The 13,573-nt window shown below is 37.5% G+C and overlaps 2 protein-coding genes and 1 pseudogene across 6 annotated transcripts; 2 read left to right on the forward strand and 1 right to left on the reverse strand.

The window, feature by feature from the left end:
* The first annotated feature begins 1,638 nt into the window (after positions 1-1,638).
* Positions 1,639-3,124, forward strand: LOC113701300 (putative UDP-rhamnose:rhamnosyltransferase 1). The gene has a single exon (XM_027221888.2). The coding sequence runs from the start codon at positions 1,639-1,641 to the stop codon at positions 3,025-3,027; it is 1,389 nt and encodes a 462-aa protein (XP_027077689.1). The 3' UTR covers positions 3,028-3,124.
* A 59-nt stretch (positions 3,125-3,183) lies between these two features.
* On the reverse strand, positions 3,184-12,123 carry LOC113701298 (uncharacterized). Of its 5 annotated transcripts, none has more exons than XM_027221887.2 (7): positions 11,607-12,123; positions 11,420-11,520; positions 9,362-10,176; positions 8,809-8,941; positions 8,051-8,394; positions 7,823-7,978; positions 3,184-3,509 (listed from the first exon to the last, which is right to left on the reverse strand). In XM_027221887.2, exons 1-6 carry the CDS (start codon positions 11,974-11,976, stop codon positions 7,858-7,860), a joined length of 1,884 nt encoding a protein of 627 aa, XP_027077688.1. In that variant the 5' UTR covers positions 11,977-12,123; the 3' UTR covers positions 3,184-3,509; positions 7,823-7,857. The 5 variants fall into 5 exon arrangements, with proteins under 5 accessions (XP_027077688.1, XP_027077687.1, XP_027077686.1 ...); XM_027221886.2 differs by lacking the exon at positions 3,184-3,509 and adding an exon at positions 5,618-5,952; XM_027221885.2 differs by lacking the exon at positions 3,184-3,509 and adding an exon at positions 5,618-6,033.
* LOC113701299 (UDP-glycosyltransferase 91D1-like) lies at positions 3,534-5,345 on the forward strand (annotated as a pseudogene).
* Positions 12,124-13,573: the final 1,450 nt, after the last annotated feature.

Below are 13,573 nucleotides of genomic sequence, written 5' to 3' on the forward strand. Positions count from 1 at the left end.
ACTTTTACAGTCATCAACTTAATATTGACATAGTACTATATATATCAATGTTTTGAAAATCAGACCGGACAGACCGGTTCGACCTATTGAACTGCAAACTAGCCATGCCTCTAATCCGGTTCAATTGAAAAACCAAAGAATTAATTGAACTAGTCAAAATTAGTCAAGAACCGATTGAATCGGTAAAAATCGAGAGGTTCAACCGATTTTTATTAAGTTTTTATTTTATAAATAAATATTTTAGTTTTATTCAAAATTCTTAATACTAAAATGAATAAAAAATTATTAAATCTTTGAATCGGGGTCGAATCGCGAACCAGAAGATTTTTCGGTTCACACTTCAGTCCGGGTTTAAAAACATTGATATATATAGTAATTAGAATCCGAAACCCCTGCAGTTGGTGGGCCAACTGCCATGCAATCATTTGCTCAAGATCATGCAAGATCTGATCTAATTCGCATTAAAATATACTCAAAAAATAGACGTTATTTGAAGATAGATGCATCACCTTATTGTTAGATAGAAAAGAAAATCGATCTATAGCTATTCTAGGAAGCGTTATAGCCAAATATAGTAAATCCTAGTCTTACCCAAAAAAAAATTTTAGCAAATGCTAGCTACCTAGTAAGAAAGAATTATTTTATAGTATATTACAAGAAGTGAATTTTTATTACACATAAAAAAAAGCTAGAGAGAACAATTTTGCTAAATTTTCAACTTCCCAAAAAGACCAGCAATGCATAGTTATTAAACCTAATCGGTGATGAACCTTTCAAAAAAAAAATTGGGTCCACGGGTTACTGGTTCAATCAATGGGTGAGTGGTTCAACCGGTGGGTCACTAAATATATTTAAATATTATGTCTCATAATTTTTGATATGGTTGAAATTATAAATTATGCCATAATAAATGCTCGATTAGTCTAATTTATTATAGAATCATTAATTTTTATAAGAATTAACAACCTAAATTTAATTAGTAATCTAAAAAATTTCAAGTATAAAATTTTATCTAAATGTAATTATCTAGTTTATTTGTGAATTTTAAGTGCAAAAGTTTATTAAGAACGATATTTATCTTTAAAATGAATTGTGTAATATGTTATTTTTTAAGTCAATTTCATAACTTATAGAGCTTGAGGAATAATAAAATATTATTAAAAGATTCCAAATAGAATTTGTTTTTGAGAAATAAAATAAGAATAAAAGTCTAACATATAATATAATATAAGAAGGATAAAATCATCAACAAATGGGTGGCTACTCCGGGGGCAACTGTAATCTACTTTCTTGCATGAGGTTCTAAATTCAAATCTCTATTCTAGCATCGTCACAAAATTTTTCCCGTAGCCGGTTCCTCCCAAAATCCAATTGATGGCCCGGCCCGGCTCAATAGCTGGTTCATCGAATCTCTACTCTTAACATCTTCACAAATTTTTTCCCTTTAACATCTACACTAACACAGTGACCTGTACATCACTCATTTTCCCTTAACAACATGTGATGCTGGAAAGGTAGTAAATCGAATCAATTGGTCCACACATCGTACCACCCAGCTTCTATATATCAGCAAGTTGTGCACTCTGCAGGCAAGGAGGAAAAAACCATAATAGAGTTCTAAAGTTCCGACAATATTTCATGGCAAACAAATCCGGCAGCTTACATGTTGTCATGTTCCCATGGTTAGCCTTCGGCCATTTCATTCCTTTTCTAGAGCTCTCCAAGTTCATAGCTCAAAAGGGTCACAAAGTTAGCTTCATTTCCACCCCCAAAAACATCGATCGCCTCCCTAAACTCCCACCGAATTTAGCATCTTCTATTACTTTCGTAAAAATCCCACTTCCCCCAGTTGATGGGCTACCAGAAAATGTGGAGGCCACGGTAGACCTCGGCGGTCTTGATGTTGCCTTTCTCAAGAAAGCCTATGATGGCCTCGAGCCCGATTTGACTCGTTTCTTGGAAGACTCAGCTCCGGACTGGATTATTTACGACTTTGCTCCATACTGGTTACCTCCCATTGCGGCTAAGCTTAATATAGCGAGATCGTTCTTCTCTATTGTTAGCGCCTCAACTGTGGTATTCTTTGGACCCTCTTTTGATGCAATGATCAACGGTACTGATCCCAGAAGTAAGGTGGAGGATTATATAGTTCCGCCGAAGTGGATCCCATTTGAGAGTAAAGTGGCTTATAAGCTGTACGAGAGTAAATGGGTTGTGGGAGCTAGTAATCTAGATGGCTCGGGTGCATCGGATATGTATCGGGTTGGATCGGTTATAAAGGGTGCAGACGTCGTTTTAGTGAGACATTGCCGCGAGTTTGAAGGCCAGTGGTTAAATTTGCTTGAAAATTTGCAACAACGGCCTGTGATGCCGCTGGGATTGATGCCGCCCAAGGTGGAAAAAAGCGGCCTTGAAAGCAACGAGTCATGGATTGCAATCAAGAAATGGTTGGATGGTCAAGGTAAAGGCTCGGTGGTTTATGTGGCGTTTGGGAGCGAGGTGTCAATGAGTCAACTGGAACTCGGTGAGTTAGCCCTCGGGCTGGAGTTATCCGGGGTGCCATTTTTCTGGGCTCTAAGGAATCCATCTGGGCTGCCAGAGGGGTTCGAGGATAGAGTCGAGGGAAGGGGTATTGTTTGGAAGAATTGGGCACCTCAGCTTAACATACTGAGTCATGACTCAGTGGGTGGGTTCCTGACTCACTGCGGGTGGAGTTCGAGTATAGAAGGACTCATGCTTGGTCATCCACTCATCATGCTGCCGTTCGTCATCGATACAGGGTTGGTTGCTCGGATTCTGGAGGAAAAACAGGTGGGCATAGAAATACCAAGAAATCCGGTAGATGGATCGTACACGAGAGACTCAGTGGCCAAATCGGTGAGGTTGATCATGGAAGAAGATGAAGGAAAATTCTACAGGGACAAAGCTAAAGAAATTAGCGCAGTATTTGGAGATCGAGAGCTGCATGACGGCTACGTACAGAGGTTCGTAGATTACTTGGAAAAGAACGTACGCAAACCCACATGAGAAGAATTAGTACTATCTTGTAAAATTTGGCACTAGTATTATTGTACAATAATCAGTGCACTAGTATCCATTGTGCAATTTAATTTTTCTGGTTGCATTCTTAATCTACAAGCATATAACTTTAATTAATTATGTTGACTGAATCACTATAATGTATTGCTGCCTTAAAACTGAAGGGGCTTTTGATATTCAACTTTCAACAACACAATAATGACTCCAGATAATCTGCTGCTCCATGCAGCAGCTGTCCCAGTGCAAGTATTAAAAGAAAAAAAATTAAATAAAAGATACACAGGTCGCCTTCAAATTTGTTCATTTGAATCATTCCTTTGGCTAAATGAATCACGAAAGCAAACGCCCATTAAATCCTGGGGAATAAGATACAAGAACAACTTACCGCGGAACACACTGATTTTTCCATCAGACAACTTCAGATCTTTCTAGTGTCATGAAAAGATTCTCAATAAACAATTGCTGACAATCTAGCAGAAGAAAACAAGAAAAGAAATTGTTAATATATGTCAACATCGACCACCAACTTCAGATCTTTCTAGTGTCAGTAAATGTAATACATACCCAATAATCGACCACCAACATCTAATAAATGTCAACAAATTATTGTGCTAAGATGTCATCAAACAGTGAGGCGTGATTCATGCTGTCTACAACTATGCAATACCATAAAACTCTTTGAGGAAAAGGAACTTAAACAATACCCCAAGTTGAAATCTCTGTCTTCCTAAAGCCCTGAATTTGTCCATGGCCAACGAGTCCAAGTTGCACTTAGTGATGTTGCCTTGGCTGGCCTTTGGGCATTTCATCCCATTTTTAGAACTCTCTAAATTCATTGCTCAAAGGGGTCACAGAGTCCCCTTCATATCCACCCCTAGAAACATCGCACCCCTCCCAAAAATCCCTCCACATCTTGTTTCTTCCATCACCTTTGTTAAAATACCACTGCCCCAAGTTGAAGGACTACCAAAAAATGCAGAGGCCACCATGGACATCCACACAGATCAAATGTCTCTATTAAAGAAAGCCTATGATGGGCTTGAACCTGAACTGACTCGATTCTTGGAGAATTCACTTCCTGACTGGATCGTTCATGATTTTGCCTCGCATTGGGTACTACCAGTTTCAGCTAAGCTAGGAATTTTGAAATCCTTCTTTTGTATTGTCAGCGCCTGGTGTTTGGGCTTTCTTGGACCATCAGACATGTTGATTAATGGCACAGATCCAAGAAGCAAGGCTGAAGACTTCATGGTCCCGCCAAAGTGGGTAGCTTTTCAGACAAAAGTGGTTTACAAGATCCATGAAACTGATTCCGTTCTGCGAATTGCTAATCCCAACGTTTCAGGTGCCTCGGATGCATACCGAGTTGGAATGGTGACCAGGGATTCAGACGTTGTTATTGCAAGACACTCCTACGAGTTTGAAGGCGACTGCTTGAAGCTGCTAAATGAGATACATCCCACTCCAGTGATGCCTCTGGGATTAGTGCCACCCCATTCCAAATTGACAACAAAATAGATGATGAGATGAATGATGAAGCTTGGTTTCCAATCAAAGAATGGCTCAATGGTCAAAACAGAGCCTCAGTAGTTTATGTAGCATTAGGGAGCGAGGTGCCACCCAGTCAAACAGATATCAGCGAGCTGGCTCTTGGGCTAGAGCTATCAGGGGTGCCTTTCTTTTGGGTTCTGAGGAAGCCACCCGGCTTCAGTGAATCTGAATCAGTTCAGTTGCCTGAAAAGTTCGAAGAGAGAGTACAGGGAAGGGGAATGGTATGGAAAGGTTGGGTGCCACAGTTGAAGATACTGAGTCATGAATCCATTGGCGGGTTCTTGACTCACTGCGGTTGGGGTTCCACTATAGAGGGACTCGCATATGGTCATCCACTTATTGTGTTACCCTTTCTGCTGGATCAAGGGTTAAATGCTAGGGTTCTATAGGACAAGCGGTTGGGAACAGAAGTGGCAAGAAATGAACAGGATGGGTCATACATGAGAAACTCGGTGGCCCAGACAATTAGATCGATCATGGTTGAAGAAGAGGGAAAGATAATCAGAGACAGGGCAAAAGAAATGAGCGGAGTAGTAGGAAACAAAGAACTACATGATGCTTACATAAACAAATTTCTTGAGCTTTTGGAGGATACTCAACACAAACCCAAGAACTAATTCCGACTGTTAGTTTTTTACAACAAATTTGATCAACTTGCGCCCCTCCCACAATATGTTTATCATTAGTTAATTATTTTTCTTTTTAATTTTTCTTTATGAAAGTGCCATGTAGTAATTCAACTCTTCGTTTCTTTATATTAGCATGCCGCCTATTAATATAAAATTAGTGTCTGGTATAACTTTTAAACATCAAATAACGAATTCCCCTTAATTTCTTTTTGTAAAAATGTCCTACGGTGATCCAACTCTTACTTTCCTAATATTAACAATCACAAGTATATCACTTTAATTTAGTGTATGGTATGATTACTTTAACTTTTAAATAGCAACTAAGAAAATACTAATTTTTTCTAGATATTAATTATTAGAACTTTGAAGTAGCAACTAAAAAAAACACTACACCAATAGGAAACAAAAGACAAATATCTTCATAGCACAACAGCCCACACCCAGAATCAATAAGTATTAGCACAATAATTTCATCTGTAAAATCTTTTTACAAAATTGGCATTCTACAACAAACACTAATATTTATGTAGGATTATGCTATAGAACTAAAAGAGTAGGAAAACTTATCAAAGAATGGTACCTTTACATCTGTACAAGAAGGTATTTAACTGAATTATCCTATGAGGCATGCAAAGTTAACTCATTTTCCTTGAAATCAGGCTTCAGTGCGGTATCCCTACCCATCAATTCTTGGAATCCTTTAATCTTTACAGGAGGAGGCCTGACCAAGCAGCTGGGAATAGAATTGTGCAGAAGTGAGTATAAAATGGGTCATACACAAGAAACTCGGTGGCCCAGACAGTTAGGTTGATCACTGTTGAAGACAAGGGAAAGATATTCAGAAACAAAGCAAAAGAAATGAGTGTGGTTGGAAACAAAGAGCCACATGATACTTAAGTCAACAAGTTTCTTGAGTTTATGGAGGATAATCAACACAATCCGAGATCTGATCTTGACATGCACCACAGTCACAGATTCTCTACTCCACACTGCAGGTGTTCTGGATCTTCTAAATATTTTTCCTTTATAAATTCATCTATCCTAAGAGCAAAACATTAAAATGTCACTATCAATAAGTAATTGCAAGCTACTTATCACAAAAAGTTACAGGCTATCCCAAAAGTCAAACGTAACAGGCATTAGTCCAAGTGCACAGTTCATTGTCAGCATCGCAACTGTACAGCTCAAGATTGTCATTGTACCTCAGGTTGGTCGTAAATGTATTGCTATATATATTATATATTATCCTGGCATTCCTGATCCAATACTGTTTTTCCCTAACATAGGGTAAAGGTTGCCAATTTCCAAAATAAATTTGAGATTATATTGAAAACAGAAGGGTCAAGTATTAAGCAAGTAAACATCACTAAGAAACCCATATTCAGTTAAAACAATGCCTCTCATATTGACATGTAAAGGGCTGTCAACAGGGCCCGGTTAGCCCAAGCCCGGCCCATTTAGCCTGCAAAAGCCCAATGAGCCTTGTTTTTAATAGGGCTGGGAAGAGCTTGGTCATAATAGGCCCAAATTATATGTGAGCCAAACTTGAACCTCATTAGCCTCAAGCCCGATTGAGGCCCAGCCCATTCATATGTATAATTATAATTTTATATATATAAATATATATATTAATTGCATATTGAATAATATATACAATTTATAAATATACATATTATAACATTAAAATATTAATAATTTACATACAAATTTATAATAATTTATAAACATTAATATATTATATATAATTATGTAATTAATTATGAACTTGAACCCAAAGCTCATATTAAATGATGATCTGAGCCCGAGCTTGAGCTTTCTAGCCTAGGCCTGAGCCCAAAAGCCCCATTTATTTTTTGAGCTGAGCTTGGGCATGCCAAAGCCTGCTCATGGAGCCTGATTGCACCCCGAGAGTATAACCCACAACTCAATACGAGTTTAAAGCTTTGGCTTATATAATACAATGTGCCTATATGGCAACAGAAGCTGTCACACACCTCTTTTGATAAATGCAGAAGCTATCACCCAATGGTTGATTTGAAAACAATCTGAGAATTAATTTAGAGGTCACTTCAAGGTATATCTTTTCACAATATCTTCCCATTAGCATTTTGAGAACCAAGTACAGTAAGACAAAAACAAATGAAGCAAGCACACGAGTACACAAACGACGAATAGCAGCAGACTCCACACAACACTACATATACTTTTTCAAAAGTGAAAACAAGAAAAACAAATAATAGATTCTTTCCGGGTGATACATTCTCTGCCATGAATCAAAAGTCAAGTGGGCCACGTATTGAAAGGACATTCCTCTAGAACACTTATTTGTTTTCAATATGCTTCATATGTATCCTACCACTAATGGAGGAAAGCTGAGATTAATTACACAAACAAAAAGAAAGAAAATAATAAATAACGCTAGTAAATTTTTTGCAGTATTTAATGGGCATAGGCATCTATTACCAACATGACAGAATCAATAAAGTTAGCATAACAATTTCATTTTCAAAACTTTTTCAGAAATTGTCATTGTGTAACACATGAGATTTAAGTAGAATTTGCACATTGGAACTTGGAGAGCAAGAACACTTCTAAAATAGTACCTTCTATGCCGGAAGGTATTAAACTCAAAGCCATACTATTTGGCCGGTGATGTTAGTTTGTTTTCTTCCGAATCATGTTTAAGTGTAGCATCCCCACCCATCAATTCTTGAAAGCCTTCAACCTTTACAGGAGGAGCCCTAGCCATCCCCATGTTCCTAAAAAGGAAGCACATGTTAGTAGAGATATTGTCACATCCTAGCTAATATTCAACAATCAAAGTTCCTTACGGGGACTGCATTTGAGGAATTTGAGGCGAAGACATGGGCCTGAACTGATTGCTAGTTTGGAAAGATGTCATAGCAGCGATTTGTTGCTGACGAAATGGCTGCAGCTGGGAATGCCGGGAATCGATTGTGGCAAAGGTATTATTGTCCATTGGGAAATCAGATGGATTTTCAACCTTGACTTCCACCATAGGCCTATCCTTGTCCATATTTATATTCATGTTCATACCAGGACGAGGTGTTGACTGCTGTCGTCTTCTCATTCTCTCCCATTGTTGATGCTGCTGAAAAGCCAGATTCTGGGAATTAATCATCTGTTGAAGCTGAGGAAGCATTTGCCTTGGAATCTGTTAGTGGGAAGAATATGTTACTACGTTTACAAGGAGGCTAACAGTAAAACTTGGCAGACTAATTTATTCAGCCAAATTCCTTTACTATTAGACCAAATAAGGAGCACAAAATAAAAAAAAATGTAAAAGATGAGCAAAAAAAGGGCAGACGTACGCCTTTTTTCCACAAATGGCAGTTCTCCTACATGTGCATAGTCATAAATTGCCTTGGAATAAATGTCAGGGACGACAAATACACCTAAGCCAACTACAACTTACTGGCCAATTTCTTATTACTACTGCCTTTTAGAGTTTAAAGATAGTTTGAAAACTGTAGCAAGACAACTTGCATGAAAATTTCACCATGGACAGTCCTCTGATCTCCCAGAAAGTTAATTGTAACACTAAAACATGGTGTCATATTCTATACACCTGCTGCGATGGCCGGATGGGTCCTTGGTTCTGTGATTGCAATTGCAACTGATATCCCTGTACTTGTTGCTGAGTCTGCGGTACAGGATTCCTGGTAGCATCCTTCACAAGCTCAGACAGTACCACAAGATTACTGTTGAGGCAACATGGGGGAATGCATTAGAAATAAACTTGAAAAGAAAAAATGTTGTCGACAAAAATAATTACCATATCAAGCAGATTACTCATTAAGTTCACCGCTCAATCTTTATATGGTTGCTGGCATGGCATCAATATTTGCAAGCTCTTTACCCTAATAATGGATAGAAATCTATGTGCAAATTGGCTACCAAAAGTTTGTTCCCCTGAAAGTTTACACTATCAGATTCTGGATTACCATGCTTCAGGGAGATCTTATATTTCTTGCAAAAATTAGAATGTGATGCATAATTCAGTACGCATAATTGAGCATCATCAGCATTCAGGTATAATCAAGAAACCATTTACACTAACAACTATGAAATTGACAATATAACACTTTGTACAATCTGATGTGACAAGGATTGATGTTCACCTATATCCAGTTGTGTGAAGGAACATCTTTAACAACTCCATGACTGAGCATTGCTTTCTGTAGCTATCAGCAAGTAGCTTTAATGTACGACCTAATTTGCATACATGACTACTTAATAACTGAGACAAAACTTCCAGTGGCACTTCTGAGGAACCTTCAAAACCAACTTTAGATAGGAAACGAGCTATCACTTTCTGTGATAGCTGTGATGCTTGCTCCTGACCCAGAAGTTTCCCACGCCCATCATAACCAATCTTTCCACGATTTTGATTTCCTTTTGGATCCATACTTAGGTATTCTGGTCTGATACCTAGCCTTTCAATCATGATAGGACTCTTGGTAACGATCTGAGGTAAGGTGTCTAGAATCCCATTGAACTCCACTTTTACGTTCAGTGAAACTCTATGTTTCTGCAAGACAGCACTATCTGGAACACAATTCATACTAAACATAGTTTCAGGGAAAAACGGTGCTTCATCATCAAGTGCATTGTTGTCCTCCACTATTGAGGTTAACAGCATGTTTGACCCGCTGTCTAACATGGAATTGCCAACACCAATGTTCTGATCTACCTTGAAAGCAACTCTCTTTCTCTTGTGATTTTCCGCAACCCTAAGATAATTATACATATGTTCAGGAGTCCTTTTTTCTGTTTCCTGATCTCCGAAGGATAGTCTGTATGATTTACTTGCTCTATACTTCTCAAAAAACTGAGCATACCATGTTTCAGGTAATTCATCGAACTTGAACCTTTGTGGCAAAGAACCAATTTCTGATTCAGTGTGCCTCGATCCAACACCAAAAGATGATTTGCTCTGAAAAGAGAAAGAGTAAATAAGTTGGTGAAGTAGTAGAAATGGAGAAGAAAATTAAATTAAAAAGACCAATGCATGATGTCAAGTCAAGCATGAACGAGAAAAACTTCTTTTTGTGGTAGTGCACGAAAAGAAAAGAATATAACCTACGAAGGAAAGCACAACTCTAATACACATAGTACAGGAATGATAGAATCTCCTACTACCAGATAGAATGTGATGAGAAGTTTAGAAAGCAGACCTAATTACTAAACTTCATAAGCTCTGGAAATAAATTTCAGCTGAGTTAAAGTAGTGGTGCAACAAAATATGAACGAATTGTCAGCCAAACTTGGTAGAAAGGAGTGCATACAAAATGAACAAATATCCCCGGGGCGTGGCGGGGGCGGGGAAGGCCTCTTGGTACTTCATCATTGATGATTTGACCAAGAAAAAAAAGATGCTCTAACCAGAACAAATTTTTCACATCAGGAAATAACCAACAAATTAATGAGAACATAAAGAGGAAAAGAAAGAAAGAACAAAAAAAGCGAAAAAACTTCTAATGTTTATCGCAGATGTCAGTGCATAACCTTCTTGTTTGTGAGAGAGAGAGTTTTGACTAAATTCCGACCATTCTATTCCCAAGAAATTACAACTATAATCACCCAATTAAGTTTAAAATTAGAATATCATCTAACCCTTCCAACTAAAAAGCACTTTTGATAATGCTAAAGCTCTAAGGTTGGCATTTATAAATTGATACTCAGACATGAGTCTTCAAGAGACATGATAAAAGCTCTTTTTTCCTGACGAGCCATTCTGAACAAACAGTGGCTAAAAAGCTAATTCAAGCTTTGCATTCAGCTTCCATTCAGTTAGGCAATGACATCTCCGAAAAAAAATTAGATGCTTCAGATTTTAGAAGCAATTTTATTCTCTTCTCAACAAAAAATAACAAAAACAACTCAACCATTTTCATTTTACTTAACAAAATTTAAAACTCAAACACCTCTGGCAAATGTGATCATACATCCTCATCATTTGACACCTATTATCCAAGAATTCATGAGAAATTCAACTTAACTAGCAATATCATCCCATAATCTTACATATGGAAATCTATTGACTGGAAAAACGCTCAATCATATTCCTAATTTCATCACTTTGACTTCAAAAATCAACCAACAATTGAGAAAAAGAAAAGAAAGAAAACAAAACCGAAATTCTGAAAAGGAAGAGAGTTTATTTAGCAAAATGAAACCTTTGATGCCGTCGCATTTGCAGAAGAAGCAAGAACACTATCCGACCGTTGAGCAGCTTCCTCCAAAGTGAAATACACATCATCACCGTGCAACTGCAAATCTGAGAACAGAAAATAAAATTAGTCAAAACATAACTAGAATACTCAATTCCTTAAAATAATTCTAAACTCAGTAATTGTCCCGTACAATTTGGATTCAGTTTCGAGATTGCATTCGAGGACGATGAAGGTGATAATAACTGAGGATTATTATTAGGAGATCGGAGGAAGAGAGAAATTGAGGCTTTATCGAAAAGGAGAGCTCGTGCTCGGAGCTGGAGGTGTAGCAGCGCCCTAGTTTTAAGCGAATCGACGGCGGTGGTGGCGGAGGACGAGGAGGAGGTTGAGGAGTCGGCGGCATAGTCAGCTCGCATGAAGGCTTCCCAAGCCGAAGGAGAAGCGAGGAAGTGAACGAAGCTGGAGTGGAGGGAGTCGCCGAGCCACGTGCGCCATACGCCGTGGCTCTCCAGCTTCCGAGCTAGCTCGTAGCCTCTGCCGTCGTCTCCCAGCAAAGCCATGTGTGCGTGTCTGTCTGTGTGTGAGGAAGATGGAGAGTGATGACTCGGAAGAGCAATGACGGGTGAATTTTGCGGTCGGGTCAACGATGCGGCGGGTGGGTAACTTGATTCTGATGTTAATCAGAGTATTGCTCCTTTTGGACAAGTTCCCTAGTAAGCCCAAGTTGAAGTTTTTTTTTTTTTGGGGGGGGTTCTAAAAAAAGGTTCGCTTTTTTTTTTTTCTTTTTTTCCTTCTGTAAAGAAAATTTTGACTGGTATAAATGATAATACGATGAGTTCTCGAAATCCAACTTAACCGGTAGGAGCATTAACTAGAAGAAGTGAAATCTCAAGATGTGGGATCAAATTAACTATTATTGTAACTTAGAAGATATCGAGTTTCATCTTATATTTAAACAAATAAAATAGATAATGTGATTAAACAATGAGTAGCTTTTTGTCTGATTAGTACTTTTGATTGAGTCTGGCATGATCTGAAATGTTTGTTGTACTATACGTGTAATGTATGTTGTGGTATACATGTAATCACTTTGAGAATATAATTCAATGGATTGAACTAATTATTGATTCTTATTAGCATTATGAAGCTAGGAAGACTTATAAGCTATTTTGCAGTGGCTACGTGCCTTGTTTTTTGCAATATATACCAGTCATAGTAGTACAAATTTCTTTCCCCCTTTCATAGGAAAACTTCCAAGTTCTAGCAATATTCTTGAAATCCCAACAAATCAGCCTCAACAAAGGGTTTGTTTGGACAGCAATTTATTTGGCCAAATATATTTGCTTACATTATCATTACAATTTCTAATACACCTTTTTACCTTCTCAATTACCTTTTTATCTCACATACATCACATCACAAAAAATGCTACAGTAAAAATATCTCAAATAATTTACAATCCAAACAGAAATTTTGAAAGCTTCAATATGGATGTTATGCTGATGCCGATTGAAAATTTTTGCTGGTGTCATCATCCTAGAAGGAGATTCTCAAAGGAGGTGTCAAAACACTCATTTGGACTATAGTAGGATCCGTAAACCTGTTATCCCATTATATAACCTCTTTAGACTCTTCCTTCCTATAGGATAGAGTAGTTTAGATTATATAAATGTTATCGTTGTAGAAAAAATAACATTGTGAATGTTGGATTTAGGTAGGTACAAGAGTAGTATCTAGTCGAATTGGGCCGTAGTCCTCAAACGTCCACCGATCACCCATTAGATGTAGGGGTATGCAAATCCGAAAATTTTCAAATTTTCAACTAAATTTGATTTGAATTCAAAAATTTGAAATTGAGAATTCGAAAATCGAAAAGAAATTATGAGTTTTGTATTTGAAAGTGGCAAAGTTGGTTCAAATTCGAGGCTATGCTTCTTAAAAGCGGAAATTCCGATTTCAAATTCACAAATCGTAATCAAAACTACCTAATTCGATTTCAAATTTGTATATATAATAATATATAATATATATAAATCATTTTATTATATAATAATAATAATATAATACCTCTAACTCACTAATTTAGGTTAGTTTTTTTTTTAACATGAATTCGGTGAATTCGATAGGATACTGAATTCCAAATTGAATTCAAAGCAA

Source organism: Coffea arabica, chromosome 7e (genome assembly GCF_036785885.1).
Source record: "Coffea arabica cultivar ET-39 chromosome 7e, Coffea Arabica ET-39 HiFi, whole genome shotgun sequence".
NCBI classification, from domain to species: Eukaryota; Viridiplantae; Streptophyta; class Magnoliopsida; order Gentianales; family Rubiaceae; genus Coffea; species Coffea arabica.

Excerpts from the sequence above, each read along its gene's own strand:
- LOC113701300 (XM_027221888.2), top strand. The coding sequence starts at position 1,639 with ATGGCAAACAAATCCGGCAGCTTACATGTTGTCATGTTCCCATGGTTA.
- LOC113701298 (XM_027221887.2), bottom strand. The coding sequence starts at position 11,976 with ATGGCTTTGCTGGGAGACGACGGCAGAGGCTACGAGCTAGCTCGGAAG. Across the intron at positions 11,521-11,606 it reads CTCGAAACTGAATCCAAATT|ATTTGCAGTTGCACGGTGAT; the intron begins GTACGGGACAAT and ends TTCTGTTCTCAG. Across the intron at positions 7,979-8,050 it reads ATTCCTCAAATGCAGTCCCC|GAACATGGGGATGGCTAGGG; the intron begins GTAAGGAACTTT and ends CTTCCTTTTTAG.